This window comes from Lissotriton helveticus, chromosome 8, assembly GCF_964261635.1.
Source record: "Lissotriton helveticus chromosome 8, aLisHel1.1, whole genome shotgun sequence".
Lineage (NCBI taxonomy): Eukaryota > Metazoa > Chordata > Amphibia > Caudata > Salamandridae > Lissotriton > Lissotriton helveticus.
The window spans coordinates 1,470,971,523-1,470,998,228 of NC_136069.1; the positions used below are offsets into that span (position 1 = coordinate 1,470,971,523).

The window sequence follows — 26,706 nt, forward strand, 5'->3', positions numbered from 1 at the left end:
TGTGTGCATATCTCTTGCATAGGTACACTCTGTATCACACGGACAGCGAGACCTGAATACCGCAGATTTGTGCAGGTCCCGACACAAATATAATCTATACCCCTGGCCAGTGGGATGTAAAGACATGACGTGATTGGTGGTCTTTTAATTACGTTAAGACCCGCCATATATTGACAACACTGTGCAACTGTGCGTGTCCTCTGTATCTGCACGGGCAGGCGTGTGCACACTCGATGCCAGTGTGCAATATTTACAGGTTGCATCCCGTAGCCCTAGCCCCGCCCAGGAAGCAGGGAGTGCACGCAGTGTGTATATGTGCAGTCTATACATGCAGGCGGCCAGTTTGCACACAGTAAATCACAGCGTTCCCTATGCCCCGGATGATGCTCAGGAGCCGGCACCTCGGTAAGTGGATAAGTGAGTGCGGGATGATACTGTGCATTGTCACAGTGAGTGTTTACTTTGGGTTAAAAATCCTGATGTGTTTGTGAAAGCCATTAAAACCCTCGAGTGATGCGTCCCGCTGGAGTACTCGTGGGGGCGGGGCTCTGGGCTGGGTGTGTTTCTTTTCAAACTGTGATTGTTCTCTCTGCCGCTGGGGTTTGTTTGGTCTGTTTTCCTCGCCAGCTGTTCCCAAGACTGTCACTGTGTGCAGTGTTGGGTCTGTGAGTGTGGCAGGGCTCCCACTCCCTGCCTGCCATTGGCTGCTTCTGGCTGAGGAGTGTGTCCTGCAGTCGCCTTGAGTGACATCAGGCTTGCAGCCCCCCACCAGCACTCGCCCATTGGCCAGTCTGCTCGCCCCCCACCCCTCTGCTCCCGGGACAACAGCATTGTGCTCCCCCGGGAGCCGGTGTCTGATCCGCCTATAAAAACCATAGGAGACCCCGGAGGTGCTGATTACCCTGTCACAACAGCCACAGATCTCAGAGAGGACCGCCCGACGCCGCACCGTCAGCCACAGGCAGACAGGTAAGGGTCTTCTCTGCTCCGTGCATGCCAGCCACAGTGACAGGAGGGCGAGTTGTGGGGGTGTCTGGGTCTGTACTGAAGTAAAGGGTGTAATAAGAGTATCCTCTGCACCGTTCATGCCAGCCACAGTGCGAGGAAGGGCGAGTCGTGGGGTCTCTGGGTCTGTACTGAAGTAAAGGGTGTATGTGTAATAAGTGTCTTCTCTGCACCGTGCATGCCAGCTACTGGGAAACACAGGAAGAGCGTGTTGTGGCTGTGGCTGGGTCTGCTTGAAGTAAAGATGTACGTGTCTTCTCTGCAGTGTATGCCAGCTACCGGGTAACACAGGAAGAGTGTGTTGTAAGGAAGGGCTCAAAAGCAGGGCAAAGTTAGCTAACATGAGCGGTTCGTGGCTAGGAAGGTGAACGCTAACAGGTTCCAAACAGCACTTACTGTTGATGTTCAGCCCGCTTTGGAGCTGCTAAAGAAGCCAGGGCACGGGACATAAAGTTGGCTTTGTAAGGGTCAAGTTGCGAGTTAGAATTCGTGCCGAAGAAATGAACGAGTCGTGGTCTCTTCATTGCAAAGCAAATATTTGTCGATTACTGATGAACTCGGGAAGAGAACAGATAAAAGGGGCTCCTTTGTTGCCTTAAACCAATTTTATCGTTCATCAAATATGCCTTCAACCTGGCTAAGAGCTTTTAGAAACAGAACAGTGTGTGTGGACACTTTATTTTGCTACATCAGCGAGGGATTTGTTATGGGATTCGTTTTAGCCACTAACCAAACTGTGTTCATTGGGTTTTCCTCCTACCATAGTTCAGTAAATGTTGACTTTAACATGCACCCCGTGTGGATGTGCGGCTGCCTTTAGTAAATTCGCCCGCTGTCGAATGCGGGATTCTAGTGGCGAATGTAAACTACGTCTACGGATCTAAGGTTGATTCTTAGGCAAGCCTCGTGTTATACAAACATTGCCAGGATTTGTGAGCATGCTTCATTTATGTGTCAATATTAATTGGGTCAGATGTCAGTTGTCGTGTGCCGGAGAGTTATGCAGTCTGCATGAACTATACGCCGCGGCTTGAGCTGCTGTGAGCCGGGCATCACCTTGCTGTCTAAGCGATGGTGATCCACATTTGGAATACTACATGTACTCTGTGTGATGTTTCACGAGACTTAGAAATATGCGACGTTGTGATCGTTGTGTTAATTGTTTCCATAAAGTGCTGAACGACGCCCGCACAGCGCAGAACATAAACGTATAAATCGTGCGTGAGGTCGGTGTCTGACTTTCACATGGGATTACCATGTCATGGATTTATTATTTTTTATCACGAGCGTGTCTTGTGCTCGAGGTTAGGTGTTTTTATTGTGCGATTCAGTTTATTGCGTAGCTAAATTGTGAGATGTCTGTGTTCGGTTTACTTTAATACAAAGTTGCCTGCTAATGTATAGGGACATTGAGTTACTAGGACATATCTGTGTCTTTCGGGCTGACGTGTTAGTTACGATTTATTCTATAATGTGGGAATGCATTTGGGAATCACCTAATCCGGTAACGCATTTTGAGCAGCTCGATTAGATTACTATCAGTGAAGTTCCAGGTTGCAGTGTTAAATTTTATGGAACTCAACGCATTAGTGACTTAAGTGGGACTTTATATATATATATATATACACACATTTAGATACGGTATGCCTGGGTTTTATATCCAATTTCATTTTGCCTGTTATTTTGATTTGGAATACTGGGGCTTTTTAGACTGGCTCCTTTAGTTTAGTTAATGGCTTTAGTGTGGTCATATGGTTAAAGCTCCTAGCGATTTTATTGAGGCAATGTGCATTAAGCCGATGAGAACTTCATTACATGATGTTTAATGGTCTGCTATAGGACTATTTCGAGCTTCGCTGCGTTTAGGAGTCTGGGGTGTGACTTTAAGGTACTTTATTGAAGTTCTTGAATACCATGCATTACGGGGTGAGTAAGTGAAAGGTGCTGTATGTCTTAATGAAGGCAGTGCAACGTGCCTTCGTGACTGGATGTTTCTATTTGACTGGGTTGATTTATGGGATGTTTGTGACATAAAGGAGTAGTATATATATATGCTTTAGCTGTGCATCTTTGAAACAGCATGTGTTTTGGGGGGCTACTCTGTGCCTTTAGCGCTGTATGGATACGATGCATATTGCGGGAAGGAGTTACTTTATTAATATGTCATGACAAAAACATAACTTTGTAGCTAGGTATGTGCCATCTCCAGAGCCTAATCAACACCTCCTCTCTTCTTTCCAGCACAGCCCTCTCGTGCCCCGGACAGGCCGCAGAATGGACTCGGACGCCAGCCTGGGCTCCAGCCGGGCCTCCTCGCCAGAGGTGGACACCATCTTCATGACCCACGCGCGGGGCCGGGGCGGCTACGCCGGCGCCGTCTCATCGTCCACGCAGAGCGACTCCCCGCCCGGCTCGGGGGGCAGCGACCTCAGCGCAGAGCTGCGCAACGCCATGGCTATGGCGGCGGCCGCCGTGTCGGGTGCCGGCGGGGACCAGCTGGCCGCCTTCAAGGCCGCCGCAGCCGCCGCGCACGCCCAGGCCAAGAAGGACCGGCGGCCGCTGTCGGAGCCCGAGCTGCAGCAGCTGCGGCTGAAGATCAACAGCCGCGAGCGGAAGCGCATGCACGACCTGAACATCGCCATGGACGGCCTGCGTGAGGTCATGCCGTACGCGCACGGGCCGTCAGTGCGTAAGCTCTCCAAGATCGCCACGCTGCTGCTGGCCCGGAACTACATCCTCATGCTCTCCAGCTCCCTGGAGGAGATGAAGCGGCTGGTCAGCGAGATCTACGGCGGCGGCGGGAGCCAGCACCACCACCCCGGCTTCCACCCGGCCTGTGGCAGCGCCCTGGCGCACTCGGCTGCAGCCGCCGCTGCCTTACCCTCCTCCGCGACCCACCACCCCATCCTGCCCCCGCCGGGGCCCCTGCGGCCGCCCCACGGCCTGCTCAAGTCCCCACCAACGCCGCTGGGCGGAGGCGCCTTCCAGCACTGGACGGGCATGCCGTGCCCGTGTAGCATGTGTCAGGGGCCGCCCCCGCCCCACCTCTCCGGCATGGGGAATACCGGCCTGGTGCCCAGGCTCACGGGGGACTCCAAGTGAGAACCCGCCCCTCAACTCAGGACCTTTCGGGCAAAGACTTGACATCAGGAGAGAAGGGGCAGGGTGGGCGACATGTGGAGGGTAGTTTGGACAAGTGACTTTATAATGACTACCATGAAAGAACACTGAACTCAAAGGACTGCATGCTTCCTGCACACTATGAGCCCTTAAGAGAGATCGAAGCAGCACATACCTCTCAAGCAGCACAGGATCTGATAATCCATCCCTATATGTTTTTTGTTTTCGTAAAAGGAGATGTGGCCCTCCAAGGTTTGCTGAAGTTACAGTTTGGCCAACATCTCCACCTCACTCTCAAAGAACTGTCCTTTGTGTGTTGATAGGCTGGAGGCCCCAAGTACAGTCACTGCCCTTGTGCCACACTCCTGCCAGCCCCCGCCCGTGTTCACTGTAAAGTGGCGTTCGAGCACAATTTAGAAACAGTTCAAAGAGGAGTGGGCCAGAAAATGGCAACTCCACTGTCTACCTGTGCCTCCTCGCAAATCGCCCCTCTACCCTAGTCTTGGGCACTTCCAATCCGCTTTTCTATTAACTATTTGGTTCAGACGCGTCCATCCTCAATACTCCCTCTGCACCTCAATGCACATCAGTCCCCACAACCATCAGCACTAGCAATTCATTGTTGGCGAACGAGTTACACATGGCACTGCACTCGCAACTAGCCCTTGTTCATCTCTCTGCAGGACAGTCCAACGCTCAAAGATACAAACTCGAAACTGCAAGTGAACTCTGGGGGCACGCAAACACCACCACCCTGTTGATTCCTTTTCGCCTTGCTGAAGCATGCATGATGTCTTAGCTCACCTCTCGTGGGCACCAACCACAGCTGGATACGAGCTCTTTTATTATGTATATTTATAAATATGTAAATTAAAAATATTTTGATAGAAAGTGAAAATAGTTTTCTGAATTAAACAAATCGCCCTAGTTTTATCGTGTCCTGTCCCCCCCAATCCTCACCAGAACTACCGCGCGCCAACTGCTTCGTATGAATGAAACTAGTTTACGCCTGTTTTTTAATTTTGGATTTGTAAATATTCAATGTCATGATGAGCTCGAGAGGTTTGTCTTGTGAATGTTAAGGTTTCAGCGCACACATTTGTTTCCGGCTTCCTTCAAAGTTTTACAAAAAAGCATGTCCCTGTGTTTTACATGTTTAAACAACGCACTGCCTTTTCCAAGTCTCTCAACTGCACTTGTCATCGTATCTGAACAGATATAACAAAACACTTTCATATCCCTTGCCGAGATTTTATCGTGTTTATTTTTGTAAAAAGAATGCTAACATATTTATTGCCTTTGGTTGCAAAATGACAGTGGCCCACTGTTAAGAATTTAAATAAAACATTTTTATGTAAATAACATCTCTGTGCTTTGTGTTATGGTGGGGGCGGGGGCGGTGGGCACGGGAAACAAGCATTACAAGAACATATATTGTGTGCCGTAGACCGCTTGCACGCGTTACACGCCTCAGTGCACTGTGTACCTGCATCACCACACATTACATCGCGACTCCGTAAGGGATCCCTGGTAAATGCTGGTGCTGTGTTAGAAAACCAGGTACATAATTGTACGTACCCACCGGGTGCGTGCTGCGGTATACTAATACTTGATACTGAATCTCCAGTAGATATGGGTGCTGTATACAATAGCTCAGTGCATATGCATGCCGTCCATTCCATCGCCACGCCCAGCACGTTGATCAGAACTGTACAGTTCAGCGCGGTGCTTCACTTCAAGAACATTACATAGCAGAAGGTTACTTCTCTCCCAGCGAAGTTACCAAGTTCCGCTAGTATACCGGCACCTTACAACAGCTGGTTTTAGCCGTAGTGAGGCCAAACCCCACAGTGTGGTACACACGAAAGTAGTGGTAGAGCATAGAGTCCCCGTGCTGCACGCCCTATAAGCACAGTAGCTGCACGAGCAGTCGACGGTTGTCTTAGCGTCGTGCTGGACGTTTTTTGAAATGTTTTTTTTAAAACAACGTAGCATTTGCTGGCCACAGGAAATCAAGAGTACCCCAAAAGGAGAAGGGAGGACAAGGCATGTCATGTCACTACCGAGGGCGGTACATTCCCTCCCTCAACCCAGACCACACAACTTTTGTAGAGAAATTGGAACTGTATGTATGCTACAGTAGTACTACTGCAGGCAGGGCTACCTGGGTTTCATTTTACAGGGCGATGCCAGGGCGTTACGTGTGTACAACACGGACAGAAAGGTATCATTGAAAACAGTAGGCATTACCAGGGCCAGGCGTGGGGTGGGGTGGGGCTAGAGGGTTATTGCATCTTTTAACGTTGCCTCCCATTACTTAGTCACACACCTCTGCCGGGCAGTGTTCTACAAACAACGTGGCGACCTGGCACCCGAAAGTAAAAGTGCATTATTCCTCCAGCCTGCCGCTTCACCACTGTTACATTTGAAGGCAACCATTCTTCCACCAGTGACCTTATGTCCCCTCTACCAGATAACCATTACGATATTTTTTGTATGCACAGGAGCGTAGTGGTGTAAACGGCACTGCCGCTGAGTTTACGTCACGTGGCCGGTGGATACAATGCCTGGTCTCCCTCCCCCTTGAGAGTGCTGAACGCTGCGCGACGAAACTCCCCCTGAGGAGAAGAATCGAGCCCCGGAGACCACCGAATGCACAAGGGTTGACATGGAGCCTGCTGTCTGCACGCACCAGCGCAGTGATCCGATAACCCTGCACGCGAGCACGGCGGCGACAGGGTGGTGTGAGAAGTAACCGGAGCACTGGGGTCAGGCTCCTCAAATACCCATGGGGAACGTGCAGCCGCTGAGCTGGTGCTGCATTGGAGAAGTGCAGATAGTGCGAGGACAAACCACGGCCTGGGTCTATTCTGGAACCTAAATGTCCGAGAAGTCATACCTCGCGATTTCAGACAATTTTTTTATAGTTCTGTATTAGACCGAAGATAAAATATTCCAAGTAGTTGGTAAATGCCGGTGTCCGACTAATATAACTGTGTGGTATTATCCAACAATCCATCCATTCAGCCCACGCTTCTAGCGTTTGTCAGCCTGTTTATCCACACAATCTCACCCATCCACTCAATTCATCCATGTATTCATCCATTTACCTAAAAAGATGTCTTCAATAATTTGTTCTTGTAAAACAAAAGTCCCATGGAGCGCCACTCGAATTCAACAACTTCCATTACTCTTAATACGTGGTTGAGATATGCATGTTTTAGTTCTCTTAACTCCCCTCCCGTTCTAATTGTCCATGAGGCAATGTGACTCCTGTTCGCTTACCTGCAGATGCTTTTATTTTGTAATAGCGGCCGGTGGCCACCAGAGGCACGCGTGTTCGTGTATTAGTGAAGGACACGAGTGTGAGGCATCGATGCTGTCCAGGCAGCCAGCAGCAGCCACCACGGCGCTTGCAGCCCATTAGGGGGACACCTCATTGCACAAATAATTAAAGCCGAGGCACTTTTTCCGTATGCGTAGGCCTCAATTCCCCCTGGTCGCAGCGCTGCCGCGAATTATTCTCCGACCCCACGGACTGCCGCTTAATTGGAGCTGGTTCTTAACCTTGGCTTTCCTCCAGGCCAGCACAGAGCGTTGCCGAGGAGCACAGGGCGCGCCCAGACAAAGCAAAGTTAAAACCTAAAGTGGTGCCACACGGATCACGTGTGGTATGTCGCGGCGGGGTTAAACACAGCATAACATAACTGTTTGCCTTCTGCACCTGTCCGCCAGTCTACCGGTCTGATTCCGTCCACAACCACCCACCCATCCATAGTATGGCCTATCCATTCATACAACTGGATGAACATACGTCCAGCTGTTCACACATGTTTCTAATCATGTATCCTTCCTTACATGAATCTTTCCACCTTTCTGACCGTCTGTCTGTTCTTCCTTCCATACATCATTGCATGAATCATCCCACCTTTCCGTCCTTCCAGACCGCCCATCTGTCCGTCCCTCCATCTATTCATAATCCATTCATCAACCATTCATCCATCCACCTTTCCATCAATCGGAAATCGAGCTATCTAGGTGTGTCTCTCTATTTCTCAAATGAAATATGCACTGAGAAATGTAAAAGAAAGTCAACAAATTGAAAGAAAAGTGAAAACAATTACAATGCGCTTTAAAAAAATATTCAACAAATGACTGTAAACTTATCAGGGATTAGAGCAATTAATAGTTGTAAGGAAGAAGTGTCCTGCCTACAGTATTGCTAGTGTACCATATCCCAACAATGCATTTTATTCACTCTTATTGCATTTTTTTTAAACTTTCGATTGTATCTATTTTTTTTGAGAGATTCAATGGCTTCATTTTTTTGATCAACGAAAATATTCCCCTTCTTGGCCCTAGCGTTATTACTATTATCCTCATCATAATTTTAAATAGTATTACTGTTACTATTATTTCTGTTGTTATTATTATTACTTATTGTCACATCTATGCAATAATAAAAACAGAGTAGAGGCGGGATCCCCGTTTCTCGCACTCTACAAGTCTGCCTCTTCTGGCCAAAATCACAGCAATACGAATCAGCAGCGCCGGCAGATGGATTTTAACTCCTCTAACTCAAATCTCACTAGGTGCTCCCTTCACAATAGATTAACTTGGGCTCGGAGAGTCATTTTGGTTCAGAAAATAGGATTATTAAAGCGTGATTTGTTGGTTGTGAGACATTAAGGACCCATCTCTACATGGTAAAAAATTTAAAATGCCTTTCGTTTTTTCATAGCGTTTGAATACCGCATATGCACACAGAGTATCGTTTTTTCATTTTTATTTTTCACCGAACACAACAATATTGCAAACTTGTCCCTGTCCGTAATAAATGAGAAGTTTTTGATTTCGTTTGAGACATTTTATGTCAAAACTAATGTCTGTGCCGCAGGATGAAAAAACTATTTGATCTAACCTTTCTACTTCCGTGACTATCTTTAGCAAGATTCCATTTATTTCGACAACTATATGCGCTCTATCAACTACAGTGCATACTCTTGACGCGCGTGTCATGCACATTCATTTTTTGAATAGGCTGGATGTACTTTTAAGCAAGACACAAATTAATTCAAGTTAAAGGATAGCTCACAGTTACGTGCAGATAGGAATGCTTTCGCTGTTTCTTCCTCCGTTTTTTGCATTAATAACCTTAAACATAAAACTAACAGCTCTCATATTTCGAACAACCAACTGATAATAATTCATTCGTTGCGCACTTTTTTTTTTACAAGAAAACGTTTGTTCGACTTCGTTACATGTTAAAATGTAAACTGCTGTGGGAGAAGCTAAGGGGCGAGCTGTCCATTTCAGTCCAATATAAATGCTCCCGGATACCCTACACATTGGCAGTAAAGCGCTATGCAATTGCACAGACCATAAATGGGCTCTCCAATGTACTTTTCTTTTTTAGTTTGTTTATCCAACAACTTCACACTAGCTACATGTATCACAGCTATACATGCTTTTAGAATACAGCCGACTCAGTAATCTTTCAGACGCGGGAAATATTGAAATATTAAGTCGGCAGTACAATTCGAAAAAGCAAGTTGTTCTATTTTCTCTTCAAGCCCTGCAGTTTGAAAAATGTACCGCGTTTTCAGAACTTCAATTGAATGAAGAGATGTTTCTCATTATATTTTTCGATATCTTGCCCCCAAGCCAACACAGAGAAAGCGGGGTGGGCTAATGATATCTTTGGCAGAGCACCTCCGTTCTTTCCAGGGGCCACATTGGAAGTGACGTCATCCCGCGTCAGAGGTTAAGGTGTGCCTCCTTGACTGCAGGTGAAGTGTCTCCTCCCTACACACGTCTCTGTTTTTGTCCAGTCGGCCGCTGGTCTGTTTGTACCTCATGAGGGCTTTCCCAGACCTGGCTCAGACCTTTGTGCCCTCAGACTACAGCCACAGCAGATTTAATTACTTTCAATTTCAAATAATCTTTATTCGGCCAATCGATGCCATAAAAGACACATATTAATACAATACACAAACAATATCATAAAACGGGTTACAATTAGCATAATCTCCTGCAATGTAACATAGCATTAAAATAATGATTTCAAACAGGCACATCGCTTAATTACTTAATCTTGAGTACTCTGAACCACAGTCCTCCATGACACAGTCCTTCTAGATTGGGGTGCCAAGCACCCCCTGAGAGAGTGTTAATATCAAGTACTTTATTTAATCAAAGAGACCACTATTCACGCCTTTAAATAGATACACCCCTCTCCCATTTCCTGCAATAGCCAAGATCAAGGTCTTGCCCAGGAAAATCGTTAGGAGGGAAGAGGAAGGGACTATGGTTCAGACTGCCCCATCACCTAGAGACAAGGGGGTCAATATAGGTAAGAAGTGCTCTCCCTACAACTAATGCCAAAAGTGTATCAGAATCGGCACCTGGGTGGAAGACTGGGAAAGATAACCCTCTTCAACAGAATGAAACACAATATTCTGTTGGCTTGAAATTGGGATTCAACCTCTGGACCACTTTGTCATGAAACAATATCTGTGTGGGTAAGAGAATAGAAGAGCTTCTATCTCTCCCATCCTTTTTGCACATGTTGTAGCTACTAGGGAAAACGCTTTAACTATTGATTAGGCCCAGCATCCGATATCAGAGATGTAACTGCATTTTTAATATCCCCACGTTTTTCAACAAACTCCGCACATACCCACACATATTCATCAGGTCACCCAAGGCTCTAACCTGCCCCAATGGATGCCCATTGTCGTGACAAGGTGGATGGAGATAAACCTTTTTGTATAACATCTTTTAGAAAATCTAATATTTTAAATTGGTAAGAAGAGATAGCCTGTAATTCCTTGTCTATGCACCACTTTTTAAAGCTTATGATAAGACAAAGTGGCCGCCTTACCGGATGGCAGCTGCTTCCTTACTTGAACACCCTAGGTTTTACAGGCCTACCCTTTCATCTATCACGCTGTGAGCTGAAACCTTGTTCGATACTATAAGAGGAACCGAGGGTATCTCAGAGGTGAGGGATTCAATGGAGGTTGGAGACTGTGCTGTGTCGATATTTGAAACCACGGGTTCTGCACCCAATGGGGCATATTCAAATGTCAGATGCTTTCACATCCTGAATCTTCCAAAGCACCTTCGGGAGAAAGGGAATTGGTGGAAAGGCAAAAAGGAGAGCAGTTGGTCAGGGATTCGATAGAGCTTCAAACCCTCATGCCTCTTGGTTCAGTATCTGTGCAAAAATAAGGAAGGGAAGCAGTGGATGGCGAATCAAACAGATCCAGCCATGAATGACCGGAGGCTGTTGTGATCTGTTTGGAAGTCTCCTTTTTCAGATGGTAATTTACTCAAGATGGTAAGTTCCAACTCAGGCAAATGGCTTGGAAATTGTCTTTTCCCCAAATGTAATCTGCCGTTAGGGGTGAGAGGTGATTTTCTACCCACATCAAGATGTTTCAGGTCACTATGGCCGAATACCTTATATTCGCCCCAGGCCAGGGAATCGTGTAACTTCTGTTGACCTGGTTGTCTGTTCTGACTATATTCACCTTCACTTCTATGTGAGTGGAGTACTACTGACAGGCTTTTAACACAGTTGATATTTCTCCCCAATTCAATGATTTAAGAGTCTCTGCCTGAGACCAGGACCCTTGTATGTTCTCTCCCTCTAATGTATCCTCCCTCCCTTTTTGGCTCACATCTTTAGTTATGGTATGGGAGAACAAAGGATCAAAAAATAGCTTTCTGAAGGTTTTCCACAGCGGATGGGAAACTATTGACTCCAAAATTAGAACCATAGCCTCATAGTCCTGTGTCTCTGTGGCCCAGTGGGCTACTAAATGACAAATGAGAGGCTTAGAATTATGGTGAGCCAAAGGGACAACTGCAGTTGATGCTGCCATCAATTCTTGATCATTCAGCCAGATCATGGAAGGTGCTTGAGACAAGAGATGATGTAGATTGTCTTGAAGAGATATTCTCTTGATGTCTAGGAGAAACACTTTGTTTTGGTCTCTAGAACTCCTTTGAAAAACCTCTTTTGAGTTGGATTCAGGTCAATTTCATCAAGTTCAAAATGAAATCCAGGGCTTGGACATAGTCACACACTCTCTTCACATCGATCTGAGCCTTAGAGAAAGAGAGTCAGAAATCAACCAGTCATCAATATGTGGATTGATTTGGAACCTTCCCTAGGCAATGAAGCTCCACTGAAGCTAATGCTTTCATAAATACTCTTGGAGCTGCAGCAAGCATGAAGGTCGGGGCTTTGAGTTGATAATGGGCTTCGTCTATTTTAAAAATAAAGAAACTGCTGGCTTTTCTGGTAGATGGAATGTGAAAATTTCCGTCTTGTAGATCTAGGGTTGCAAGAAAGTCCTCTTTTGTGATGAATGGAATAACCACTTGTATTACTGCCATTTTGAAAGTTGAGTTTCTAACAAATTGATTCACAAACTTTATTTCTAATACTGTATGGAATCTCCCATCTGGCTTTGGCACCAGGGAAAATATTGAACACTCCCTCTGCTCTTCTGAGGGCAAGGAACTTCTATAATTGCTCCTTGGTCCAGAAGGTCCCCAACACATTTTAGAAGGAATTCTTTCCTAATTACTAACCTTCTGAGAAGAGTATCCTGAAAAACAGAATCTTAAAGCTGCCTCTTTACTTCTATAAAATGTCAATTGCAAAGAACAGAATGAACCCAAGTATTTTTAACCAATCTCATCCATTGGTCATAATAATCTGTCGTTCTGTCACCGGCCACTCTCTGGTTAAAGTCATGTCCTCAGATACTCGTTGCTGAAGTTGTTGAAGCTGGGATTTTTCAACAAGGGTTCCCCCAGTTCTCATCTACAGGCTCAGTCAAGAATGGCTTTGCACATTTCTTGCAAGCCTTGCATAAACATTTGCTGGATAAGCTACCTATTTACAAGGGTTTTGAAGGACTGAAGCTTCTTCTGCCATTTTCTCATCTGAGTTCTTTAGTTATGCACCCAAAATCATAAAATGGGAGAGGTAGTTATTTGAAGCATTAGAATCAGTCTTTAATGAAAATAAATACAAGAAACTGGGTAGTTGCACGGTCTTGGGAGGGTGGGGCACCTAATTCTGTAAGGACTATGACACTAGGACAGGTGAAGGGTATTGGTACCCCATCGATCCTATAGGTATGCATTAGCGACATTATGATTGTCAATAGTCCTTTCCTTCAGGAGGCTTCAGAGCGAGGACCGAAATAAAGATTCGCCCTAATACCGTACTTTCTGTTATGAGGAAAAAAAATACCTCTGGCCTTATTTATTTAAAGAAAATAACAAGGTTAATTTTCAGTTAAAGGTTTAAAATCTGAAGCAATGTGCACATTTATATGTAGCTCGATACTCAACCTTCAGCAATTCAAATCAAATTCTAACTGTGCTCCGCTTTTGAGAACTGAGGGTTGCTTAGGCAGATCAGCAAACTATGCAAGAGCCGTCCCTGCCAGCAGCACCCCTTGATGTGTCTTGGTGGCAAGACCGGAGTGGCCGTGCTGGGCGTCGAGCGTTTTTCACTAGGAGGCTGGAATGTTGTGGGCCGGTTTTGTTACTGGGGACGTTTTTGTGGCAGTGCAGCAGTTTTAAAAGCAGCTACGGCAGCGTTCCTTGTATATCCAGTAGTTTTCAGGCAACAATAACAGTGATAGTGATGGAATCATTGAAGAGCTCCAACAAAGTTTGTTGAATCCTGGTGCACTCTAAGATCACTCTAAGATCCTCATTTACTATGCTTTAAAAGCTAATACAATTGAATATATAATGAAAAATGTGTTGTAGAATACACAATTTTTGCCCAACTTTTCTTGGGAGGAGAAACCCCCCCAATCCTTCCTTATGGTGGTCAGGCTCATTTGCTGCACTCACTATGCACCATAAGGGACTCACACTCGAGTTTACCGGCGTGGAGACAGAGGACGCAAGATAGGCGCCTGGTCGTGCAGAAGAGATTCTGGAGACCGGCTAGCGGCGGAACTGCTTATTACTTGCAAATACTGATTTAGATCATTTTGAAGCTCCCCTAACGCCACGGGACCATGTGGCCTGGAATTATCGCCATATGAAAGACTATAATACTGGGAATACGTACAGCAGTGAACAAGTCGCTTGTACTAATTTACAAGAGGCGACTACTACTGAAGGAATCTGTTCATCAGAAGCTTTATTTACTTCTTTTTTTAAAGAATATAGTCGAGGGGTTTGGTCTTATTTCAGGAGGTAGAGCGTTCCATATTCTCGGGGTTAGGCCAAAGAAGGAACGGTTGTACGTTTTCTTTTGTTGAACTTCTGTGGTTTCTACAGTAGGGAGTTAGCGCTTCTTTTGAAAAAGAATTATAATCAGTTTTATTGATTTTATTACCAATAGTACAACCACACAATAGATTGACAAGATACTTATTGGCTTCACACACAACATGAGACATTCAATTAGGAGAAGTTAAAATCATTGCAAAATGTAAAAGCATTACCATTAGAAAAATACATGCATCACAATGCCTCTTAACTCACTCCAGTTGACCCAACCATTTCCTTCCATACTCGTTCGTGTTTTTTCAGGCAACTTCTTGATTCATACACAGGTTTCTCTTGCATTGCACCTCAATCCACTCCCTTGTGCCAATGTGCTACAGTTGGGGGTTGTGGGGTGTTTCCACTTGGTGGCTATATCTCACTTTGCCAAAACAACAATTGACGGCCGGAATGTTGCACAATGGCAGACATTCACCCCAGTCACAGATCTGGGTTTAATCCATCGTTATTTTGCTCACCAGACCACCCCAGTTCAGACACGGCCAAATGCAAATCAGTCTTGATCCTGTGCCTCATGGGAACAGTCCATCCGGAACTGCCTAGCCATGTCTTTCCTGGACCGGAACCAAGCATCCTAGGACCGGTTTCTGGCTATCAGCCGTCATCAGCCAGGATAGCTTGATTCCAGTGGCCTGGAGAGCACGGGACTCACGTCTGAGCATACCCGTCCCACTCGGGGTGACAAATGCAAAAACAACAATTGATGGACGGAATGTTGTACAATGGCAGAACATTCACCCCCAGTCACAGATCTGGGTTTAATCCATCGTTATTTTGCTCACCAGACCACCCCAGTTCAGACATGGCCAAATGCAAATCAGTCTTGATCCTGTGCCTCATGGGGACAGTCCTGCCCGAACTGCCAAGCCATGTCTTTCCTGGACCGGAACCAAGCATCCTAGGACCGGTTTCTGGCTATCAGCCGTCATCAGCCAGGATAGCTTGATTCCAGTGGCCTGGAGAGCACGGGACTCACGTCTGAGCATACCCGTCCCACTCGGGGTGACAAATGCAAAAACAACAATTGATGGACGGAATGTTGCTCAATGGCAGAAAATTCACCGCAAGTCACAGATCTGGGTTTAATCCATCGTTATTTTGCTCACCAGACCACCCCAGTTCAGACAAGGCCAAATGCAAATCAGTCTTGATCTTGTGCCTCATGGGAACAGTGCAGCCCGAACTGCCAAGCCATGTCTTTCCTGGACCGGAACCAAGCATCCTAGGACCGGTTTCTGGCTATCAGCTGTCATCAGCCAGGATAGATTGATTCCAGTGACCTGGAGAGCATGGGACTCACGTCTGAGCATATCCGTCCCACTCGGGGTGACAAATGCAAAAACAACAATTGATGGACGGAATGTTGCACAATGGCAGAACATTCACCCCCAGTCACAGATCTGGGTTTAATCCATCGTTATTTTGCCCACCAGACCACCCCAGTTCAGACATGGCCAAATGCAAATCAGTCTTGATCCTGTGCCTCATGGGAACAGTCCAGCCCGAACTGCCAAGCCATGTCTTTCCTGGACCGGAACCAAGCATCCTAGGACCAGTTTCTGGCTATCAGCCGTCATCAGCCAGGATAGCTTGATTCCAGTGGCCTGGAGAGCACGGGACTCACGTCTGAGCATACCCGTCCCACTCGGGGTAGCAAATTCAAAAACAACAATTGATGGACGGAATGTTGCACAATGGCAGAACATTCACCTCCAGTCACAGATCTGGGTTTAATCCATCGTTATTTTGCTCACCAGACCACCCCAGTTCAGAGATGGCCAAATGCAAATCAGTCTTGATCCTGTGCCTCATGGGAACAGTCCAGCCCGAACTGCCAAGCCATGTCTTTCCTGGACCGGAACCAAGCATCCTAGGACCGGTTTCTGGCTATCAGCAGTCATCAGCCAGGATAGCTTGATTCCAGTGGCCTGGAGAGCACGGGACTCACGTCTGAGCATACCCGTCCCACTCGGGGTGACAAATGCAAAAACAACAATTGATGGACGGAATGTTGCACAATGGCAGAACATTCACCCCCAGTCACAGATCTGGGTTTAATCCATCGTTATTTTGCTCACCAGACCATCCCAGTTCAGACATGGCCAAATGCAAATCAGTCTTGATCCTGTGCCTCATGGCCAGCCCGAACTGCCAAGCCATGTCTTCCCTGGACCGGAACCAAGCATCCTAGGACCGGTTTCTGGCTATCAGCCGTCATCAGCCAGGATATATATCTCACTTTGCCACCTTAATGGATTCTGCCTGGGAACCTCCAGAGCCCTCCAACACCCCCAGGAGAAGGGTGTTTGGGACTGCCCATCCCAACACCTTGGTGAGTTCTGTGACTTTGGCCAACCAACATTTATTGATGACGCTACACCTAACTCTTTTCACCTGCCGGGATTTTGGACATTGGTTGCTGCTTGTGCACTCTAGTCCCTGCGCTGCACCTCGCGGAACCCGCTTCGCGGGTCCCGCATCGCTGTGTGCACCACCCCTGGACTGTGGATCAAAGGAGGGTTGGCCTCTTGGAGATTGCTGTGGGTGCGTACTTTGGAGCTGGGCTTCGATCGGTGGGACCGGGACTCCATCTCCCAGGAGTCCTCGCTAGCACGAACCCGTGTCACCTGGGCCGCTCTCCCTGCTTGCCCCGCCCCACCAACGACCTTAAAAACCTTTGCCCCCAGAACGTACCTGGGACGCTACACCTAACTGTTTTCACCTGCCGGGATTTTGGACATTGGTTGCTGTTTGTGCGCTCTAGTCCCTGCGCTGCACCTCGCGGAACCCGCTTCGCGGGTCCCGCATCGCTGTGTGCACCACCCCTGGACTGTGGATCAAAGGAGGGTTGGCCTCTTGGAGATTGCTGTGGGTGCGTACTTTGGAGCAGGGCTGCGAGCGGCGGGACCGGGACTCCATCTCCCAGGAGTCCTCGCTAGCCCGAACCCGTGTCACCTGGACCGCTCTCTCTGCTTACCCCCCACCCCACCAACGACCTTAAAAACCTTTGCCCCCAGAACGTACCTGGGACGCTACACCTAACTCTTTTCACCTGCCGGGATTTTGGACATTGGTTGCTGTTTGTGCGCTCTAGTCCCTGCGCTGCACCTCGCGGAACCCGCTTCGCGGGTCCCGCATCGCTGTGTGCACCACCCCTGGACTGTGGATCAAAGGAGGGTTGGCCTCTTGGAGATTGCTGTGGGTGCGTACTTTGGAGCAGGGCTGCGAGCGGCGGGACCGGGACTCCATCTCCCAGGAGTCCTCGCTAGCCCGAACCCGTGTCACCTGGGCCGCTCTCCCTGCTTGCCCTGCCCCACCAACGACCTTAAAAACCTTTGCCCCCAGAACGCACCTGGGACGCTACACCTAACTCTTTTCACCTGCCGGGATTTTGGACATTGGTTGCTGTTTGTGCGCTCTAGTCCCTGCGCTGCACCTCGCGGAACCCGCTTCGCGGGTCCCGCATCGCTGTGTGCACCACCCCTGGACTGTGGATCAAAGGAGGGTTGGCCTCTTGGAGATTGCTGTGGGTGCGTACTTTGGAGCAGGGCTGCGAGCGGCGGGACCGGGACTCCATCTCCCAGGAGTCCTCGCTAACCCGAACCTGTGTCACCTGGGCCGCTCTCCCTGCTTCCCCCGCCCCACCAACGACCTTAAAAACCTTTGCCCCCAAAACGTACCTGGGACGCTACACCTAACTGTTTTCACCTGCCGGGATTTTGGACATTGGTTGCTGTTTGTGCGCTCTAGTCCCTGCGCTGCACCTCACGGAACCCGCTTCGCGGTCCCGCATCGCGGGTTCCGCATCGCTGTGTGCACCACCCCTGGACTGTGGATCAAAGGAGGGTTAGCCTCTTGGAGATTGCTGTGGGTGCGTACTTTGGAGCAGGGCTGCGAGCGGCAGGACCGGGACTCCATCTCCCAGGAGTCCTCGCTAGCCCGAACCTGTGTCACCTGGGCCGCTCTCCCTGCTTCCCCCGCCCCACCAACCATTTCCCCTATATCAACAAACCATCATCCCCGCTGCGCGGGAGCGTCCCGGGAGAAGCCCGGGACAAGGGCGGGACCGTCTGTGGCGTCCGTGGTCGGACGAGGTTGGGTTGGGCCACCCCCCCTTGATCTGTTGTATTAATTAGATATATTTGTACTTAATGTCATTGGTTTAATTATGCCGCTACGCTCTGGAAAGGAACGAACCGTTCAGTTGCAGACAACAAAGGGGGTGGTCTCTGGCCCCTTGGATGCCTTCATCACTAGGGCAAAAGGTATCTTGGAAAAAGAGATAGCTATGGCTGAAAAACGGCTCTCGATTGATCTAGTTGGTGGGAAACGCTCTTCGTTGGGCACAATTGCTACAATACCTAGCCCCGAGGCACCGGCACCGAGTGCTAGTCTTTTCTTGGTTGCAGCACCGGTGGACGTGCATCGAGAGGCCGAGGGGGAGGGCTTGTCCCTGATCATCTCTGATAGTGAGATCAACTCTGGTAGTTCACACGGCAGTGGGGCAGAGGGTAGTGTGCCTCTGGCTAGACAATCTCAGCCGGACTCTTCCTCGGACGAGGACTCCATGAGAAACCCACCACGTAAGAGGAAAAGACGCAAGGGCCGACAGAGGGGAGGTGCAACCAAGATTTTAAAAACAAATGGTTTATTTCAGCTAACCACTACTCCCGAAGCGATCCCTACTGTACTTCCTGCCTTGGTCTTAGATGATCCCCCGCACCCTCCAAAATATCCTTTTGGGCTTTCAGATCCCTGTCCTACGTGTTACAATAGCGATGAGGGCTTGTTGGGTAAAATGGAAGCTTTATTTAAAACTCTCTTACTGCCTGTTTTGGAAAGAACTAGATTGATGACCTCAAAACTGGATGCACTCGAGAATCTTGTCAACACCAATACTGTTTTTTTTAAAAAAACTAGTTAATTCTCAAAGCGCTGTGGCGAATTCCATCCCCTTTAGTAATCCCAAATTACAGGGAGCAGTGGCTACGGGTAAGTCACCCTCTATAGTACCCGCTAAGCCAGTATCCATAAGACCTGCTCCAAATAAACCAGATGGGACGAGGGTAGGGGGCAGAACTGCGAATAGTGATAACATACCCACATTGGCCACGACTATACAGGTCCCAAAGAAGGCCAGTTCTAAATCCAACCCCTTGGGTCAGCCAAGTATTCCCAAGCCTGTTGTGGCCACGTTGGCCCAAGCCCATGTGCGGGGCGATTTTAATACATCTACACAGCCCAAAAGAAGTAATGGAGTATTGGGGAGTAGACCTATCAATCCTTCCAATCCCTCCTCAAAGGCAAAAAAACGGGGACCCCCCAGCACAGACCTACCTATTGAAGCCACCCCATATACGATTGTCCTAACAGGCGTCGCACCCATTAGGGAGGATCAAATTGAATACTTTGGGGATCTCAAAAACAAAGTTGTATTTTGGTTAAATAAACATCGTCCCCTTCCTCCCTCCTCGTCCACAGACATACTGAATGTGCGAAGAGTTGACTGGGTGGGCCACTGTACTAAGGACTTAGAAGGGGATTGTATTATTATATCCTTTAAGGACCCTTGGGTTGTGGACTGCATACGCAGGGAAGCTAGGTTTGGCAGATTGGGTGATGTGCAGACATTGGGTCTTGGATACTTTTATCCCCATCGAGTTTGTGAGTTTCCCCCCAACTATATGATTCCAAGAAGACCTATTAGGAGATACCAAGCGGATAGAATTCCCTCCACACCGTACTATCCCATATTGTTCAATCGCTTCGAATCCCTTTCTGGCCTAGAGGGTATCGATTGACTTCATCCTGTTGTGGGAAGTGGGAATGACTCCAGCAATTATGTAGGTGGGGCTGAAGCAGTCTGTAATACGACATTGAGTCTGGGGGGAGGTACCCTGGTGATAGAGAATAGGATAGTCCCAATATATAATATGGACGCTAATCTGGAGGGGGGCCCTCAACCCAATAAGTGTGAGACTTTGGGAGTGGCCCATTGTGTTCAGAACGCCACGGTATCTTCCGGTCAGGCGGTGTCGCTTAAACTAGCATCATGGAACACAGCGGGGTTAAAGGGGCGCTTGGGCTCAGAGGATTGGGTAGAGTTTATTGACACCTATGACATCTTATTGTTTCAAGAGAGTTGGGCCCCTGGCCCGATCCAAAGGGTAGGGTTTTTAAACTTTTTCAAACCAGCAGTGAAGGGTCAAAAGGGTAGAGCCTCAGGGGGCCTAGTTATCTGGGTCAAACAGTCCACTGGCTATAGGCCAGTGGAAATTGTCGTAGATAACCCGGATCTCCTGGGAATTAAATTATGCAAGGAAAACTGTCAGGATGTTGTAATTATCAACATCTACGCCCGAGGCCGTCCTGGAGGGCGTTGTCCAGTTATACTAAATATACTAGATTCTTACCTCGAAGGGATTGGGAGAGACAAGTTACTCATTTTAGCAGGAGACCTCAACTGCACCTTTGAACCCTTGCTTAGTGCGGGGAAGGACCTGGGGTTAGAGGATGACACTGTGTGGAACATCCCGTTGCTGTCCTTGAATAATATTAAAAGGGGCACAGAAGCGGCACTACAGTGGGCGGGTTTGTGTCTGGATTGGGGTCTGAGAGCCGCCAATGGTCGTACGGCCTCTGATAAGGCCGGTAAACCCACTTTCGACAATGGGGTCAGTAAAAGCAGAATAGACTATATTCTGTTAAAAATGGAATATTGGTCATTTCTGGACGACATGGAAGTCATAGTTTGTCCCTAAAGTGATCATAACCCATTGTCACTTAGTTTAAGACTTCCTGGTGTCCCCGGTAGGCTTACTTCTGCTGCATATATAACGGGTGATGCCTTCCTGACTAATGGTAGAAGAAGGCTTAAATGGTCAAGGGTTGTGGAGAATCCCTCCCTCTTAGACGGTATAACGGAGGTAGTATCATCGACTCTGAGTGATATTTTGAAATTATCGCCCTCCGCGGCTGCCATCGACCAGATCTGTGATTTCCACGAACAGTGCTTTGACAAACTTAAGGCCCTTCTAACCCTCCCATTAACACGTGGAAAGGCGAAGGCACAGGGTTGTCAGGAAAAATGGTATAACAAAAATTGTAGGGTCGCGCATAGCGACTTAATCAAAGCTGTTAAATCTAGGATCACTAGCGACATTAAAGAGGCACGCTTAAGGTACAAAAAATCACAGTGGGAGGCGAAAAAAGAGTGGGATGAAGGCCATTGGTCAGACCTCTTAGAGGCTTGTAGCTCCCCTAACCTGGTTAAATTCTGGGAAATAGTGAAGTGGGGTAGAAACCCCGATTCACAAATCCCTGCTAATCATGTGTCTGTGGAAGCATAGGTTGAATTTTATTCCAGCCAGTTTTAGGATCCCGATTTGGAATCTTGTACCGGACAAGTCATGTGGGAAACCTCCCTCCACACTCACAACCAAGTGTTAACTTTCACGTCTTTAGAAACTGAGTCTGCAATCCGCTTGGTTCAGCGTGGAAAAGCACCAGGGATGGATTCCATCCCGGCTGACCTATTTAAAATTAATCTCCAACTCTGGGTTCCTTACATAACTTCAGTAGGGAATGCTATTGCTAAGGCGGGACGGATCCCAGATTCCTGGAGGGGGGCGGAAATTCTTCCCATCTTTAAAAAAGGGGACCGTTCGGTCCCGGGCAATTATCGCCCCATAAGCTTAATCGACTCCCTTCAAAAAATCATTGCTAGAGTCCAGGGCTGGATGGAGATGGAAAGCATCCTCTCTCCCATGCAGGCCGGCTTTAGATCAGGCACCAGCACCATCGACCAGGTATTCAGATTTACTCTGATATACTGGAAGGTGGTGCTGCTGGGTGGCGGATCCATCTATGCCGCCTTTGTAGATCTAAAGTCGGCCTTTGATCTTGTGCCAAGGGTTAAACTGTGGGCTGTCCTGAAAAACCTGGGACTGCCGCCGGAATTGCTTGACCTGGTAGTAAGATTACATGAGGGCAACTTCGCTAGGGTGATGTGGGGAGGCCAAGGGCAGGTGACGGATTGCTTCCCTGTAACTCGAGGCGTCCGCCAGGGGTGTGTACTGGCACCCACGCTATTTTTGCTGTTTATCGATCAAGTGGTCAAGTTTTTTGCCAATACCCCCACTGATGCTCCTTCACTGGGTGGGACTAAGTTCCCCATGCTCATCTTTGCAGATGACACTCTGCTCCTCTCAAAGACCCGCAGTGGTTTGCAAACTGCATTAAATAAATTTGAGGAGTTCTGTTTGGTCAACGACTTGAAAGTTAATGTGAGCAAGACCAAATTCATGGTCTTAACTAAAAGCCGCCCCATTAAAAGTTTTGTGAGCATGAATGGAGTAAGTCTCGAACAAGTAGAGGTTATGACCTACTTAGGAGTAACCTTGGACCATCGCCTTAGTTGGAAACCACAGGTTGACACACTTTACCTAAGATTTGCACGCCTTACTGGTTGTCTTCTGCAGGAGCAAAAAAGGTCTCTAACCAAACGGGTTAAACCCGCCCTCAGGATTTATGAAACTAAGATCAGCTCCGCAATTTTGTACGGGGCAGATCTTTGGGGGTTTATGGACCTATCAGCTTTGGTAGGGGTTCAAAACAAATTCTTGCGTAAGTTGGTAGGACTTCCCCAATCCACTCCGACAAAACCACTTTGTTTGGAAATGGGGTGTACACCAATCAACGAGATGGCTCGATATAGGTTAGTAGCTCTGTGGAGACGTATTTGGACATCACCAGATTTATGCCTCTTTGCTAGGGAATTAGAGGAAGTAAGATCAGCTTGGGGGTCTAGTAATATACCTTGGCTGCGCGAAGTGAAACTAATTTTAGAAGATATGGGCTGTAACCTGTTGTGGGTTTCTCCGCAACCCATCACCTTTCCCTCCAAGCGAGATTACAAAGCGCTATACTGGGCCTCTGTTCGACAGGCGTCTGTTATCAGCTCAGATGCCACCAGCTTAACTGGTAGATTCCTGTCCCACAAATTGGACCCTTTTTTTGAGAATTATTGGGACCTTATAACCAAGACATCAGATAAAAAGCTGTATCACCAGTTTCGAGTTGGGTCCCTGCCTTTAAGGTCTTTTACTAAGAAATGGTCCGCCCTCTCAATTGATTGTTGCCCATGGTGTATTGACCATAAGGAGAGTGTTGGTCATCTTTTATTTGCATGCCCAGCCTATTACGCACCAAGAAACAAATGGATTAGGCCCATTTGCTACCTTCTTAAAGTACAAGGGTGTGCTGAGGCCTTGTGGGCGCTACGTACTACCACCTCTGAGGTGGTGGTCGTAGGTGTTGCCAAATTCCTGGGGTGGGCATGGGTTATTAGAGCAAGATACTTACAGGCATCCTGATTTTTAATTTTTCAATGGGTTTTTGTATATATGAGGTCTTTATTACACTGTTTAATTTGTTTTTGAATGATAATTTGTTCCATGTAACTATGTTGGTTTTATATTTAGCATTTTATGTATGTTCTATTTCTTAAAGTGTCTTTTATGATGTAAAAATCGCAATAAAGACTTTAAAAACCTGAAAAAACCTGATGATTGTACATGAACACACCATATGATAGAAATCCGCCGGGGTCTCTGTGTAGCGGGTGCACGCAGGGCTCACAAAGAGACCAGCGCAAGGTAATCTGTCTGGGTGAGGAAAGCACAGTGTATGCTTGAAGTAGTCTGAATCTGGAGGAAATAGTTATGACCTGGGGTGCCATAAGGGCATCCTGCCAATTATCATCCTTTAAGGGCCCCAATCATTGCTTTCAGCACAATCAGAGGCGATCCAGGGTAGGAGATGCATTGATAATGAGTGTACGGTAAATCTGAGAGTCGCATCCGTTTCCCATAGCCCCTATTAGTATCTTGGCCTCCAATGGGCTGCAGTTGTCACTGGAGACATGAGTAGTGAGTGCATGCCTAAGTTGCAAGTATTTGTAAAATTGTGTCAAGTTGAGTGCATAAGTTACTTGCAGCTCTTGAAAAGTGAGTATATGGGTCCCAGATCGTACATCACCCAACCGTGTTATGCCAATGAGGTCCAACCTCCTGAATCTTTTCAGCAAAGCTACCTCTCTCAGACAGGTGCCATGCCGTAAGGGGGTCTGTAATGTCAGTCTTCCATCCCAATGCATCTGTCGCAATGCGAATCTCCATGCAAGAAGAACCTCTCGGGTCACTGCTGGGTCGGTGTTGGGGATTGGGGAACCATACAGCATTACCTGAATCTGGGGGAACCCCATAGAGGCCTGCTCCAATTGACACACTGCATCTGACCAATCCCCTGAGAACCAGTCAATGATTACTAGGAGTTGGTTTGTCAAGTAATAGTAGTATAGATTGGTCATCCCTAGACCCCCATCATAAGGCGCAGGTTGGCAGTGGGCAAGGGCCAAACTGGGCCTGGATCTGCCCCAAAGGAATGAAGTGGCCAGTCTATCCAAGGTTTGAAACCATTGGTGTGGCAGGCAGAGCGTGAGGTTCTAGAAGACAGAATCTTCTGTTCTCTTTGCATTCCATTTTTAGAGGCCATCTTTTGCTTTCTTTGTCAATTGGTCGAGATTAAGGGACTAGGTAATCTCCGGGTGGGGTGCCGCCATATTCCTAAGTACCGGAAGCTGAGTCGTCTAACTTAGATGGCAGACTGCCACGCCTTACAGTCCGGGGAGTCAGCTAATGGTACCAAAATGGACTTAGCCAAGTTAATCCTCGGTCCTGGTGCTTCACCCAAAAATGTACGCACCTGGAAGCATCGAGGACCCGTCTGCGAAAGGGTCCGATAAAAACAGCAGGACGTCCTCTGCGTAAAGTGCAATGTGGCATTCCCCCATCACAAGCATCTGGGCATCACATCTGACAAGACAAGCCAAAGGTTCTATCGCCAGCCCTGGCATGTCTCCCTGTGGATTGGAAACGAGCCTGACAGGAGACCGTTTACCTGGACCCAAGCCATAGGGATGGAGTCGAATACACGGATGAGTCAGCGGAAGTGTGGCCCTAGTACGGAGGTTATCACCTCTTCCAAATATCCCCAGTCCACGGTGTCAAAGGCCTTTTTAAGTTGGGCAATAAAAGGTGGCGATGGGCCAAGCCACATGAAGACGCCAAAGACAATGCTTCTACGGGGCATGAAGCTGCCCTGATCAGGATGGATGAGTGTAGTAAGCACTGGTCTGAAACTTGTGGCTACGATCATGGCATAGATCTTTACTTCAAAAATCTCAACATGAGGACGGTCGGGTTGTGACTTGGGAATTACTGCAATTGTAGCTATATCAATGTCTGAAGGAAGGGCCGCCCCTCTGGATCAGTTCTTTGTAAAGGGCATTGAGCCGGGGTATCAGGGTCTCTCTAAAAGCCGCATAACATTCTGCATGTAAGCCATCAGGACCCCGAGTCTTCCTGGAGACGACTGCTGAAATCTTGGCTTCGATCTTTTCAATTGATATTGGCTGGTTGAGCAGCTGACATGCCACCTGGGAGAGGTGGCGGAGAGGTATCTCTTGCAGAAGGTGGGGTACTGGCTCAGACTCAATCGTCAGGCTGCTGTGTACAGTCATTGGTAGTATTCCGCAAAGGTTTGTGCTATGCCATGGTGGGTATGTGGGGCATGTCCCTGGATATTGATTACCTTCGGTATATTCTGGTTTGCTAGGGAATGTGAGGCAAGCCAGTAAAGGAGCTTACAATTCTTGTCTCCCCTACCATTGACCCTGGCTGTGGATGTTCTCCACATCTGCTTCACTGTATCAAAGGAGATGTGACGAATTTCTTACTGTACAAGATCAAGCTGTCTAGATCCTTCTCCATTTTTCCTGGTTATTAACCTTTCCAAGTGGAGGGCCTGGGCTTTCAGTTGTGAGAGATGTTGATTTTGGGTCTGTTTTTTCTTTTTAAGGTACGCTTTGGTATACCCTCTAATAGTTGCTTTGCTGGTAGCCCATAATACATCTGGTGACTGGACCGTGGCATCATTAATATGAAAGTAGGCTTGATTTCGTCTTGAAGTGTTCATTTATAGACCTCATCTTGGAGAACCAGGCGTACAAGTGCCATATGGGTCTTAGATTGCCCTTGGGTGTGCCTAAACGGAGAAGCAAGGGGGCATGGTCCGATATGCCACGTGAGAGGATTTGAACATGAGTAACGGTACGACAATCCGGGGCAGGCATAAATATGAGATCAAAGAAGGAGTGGCTTTGGTGTGCCTCGGAGGAGTGGGTGTATC

The 26,706-nt window shown here is 47.7% G+C and overlaps 1 protein-coding gene across 1 annotated transcript; it reads left to right on the top strand.

Moving 5' to 3' along the window:
• Positions 1–917: 917 nt before the first annotated feature.
• OLIG2 (oligodendrocyte transcription factor 2) lies at positions 918–5,478 on the top strand. Its single transcript, XM_078656231.1, has 2 exons — positions 918–969; positions 3,247–5,478. Exon 2 carries the CDS (start codon positions 3,280–3,282, stop codon positions 4,105–4,107), a length of 828 nt encoding a protein of 275 aa, XP_078512357.1. The 5' UTR covers positions 918–969; positions 3,247–3,279; the 3' UTR covers positions 4,108–5,478.
• The last annotated feature ends 21,228 nt before the right edge of the window (positions 5,479–26,706 follow it).

Bases quoted from the DNA above. Each gene is read 5' to 3' on its own strand.
- OLIG2 (XM_078656231.1), top strand. From the start codon at position 3,280: ATGGACTCGGACGCCAGCCTGGGCTCCAGCCGGGCCTCCTCGCCAGAG.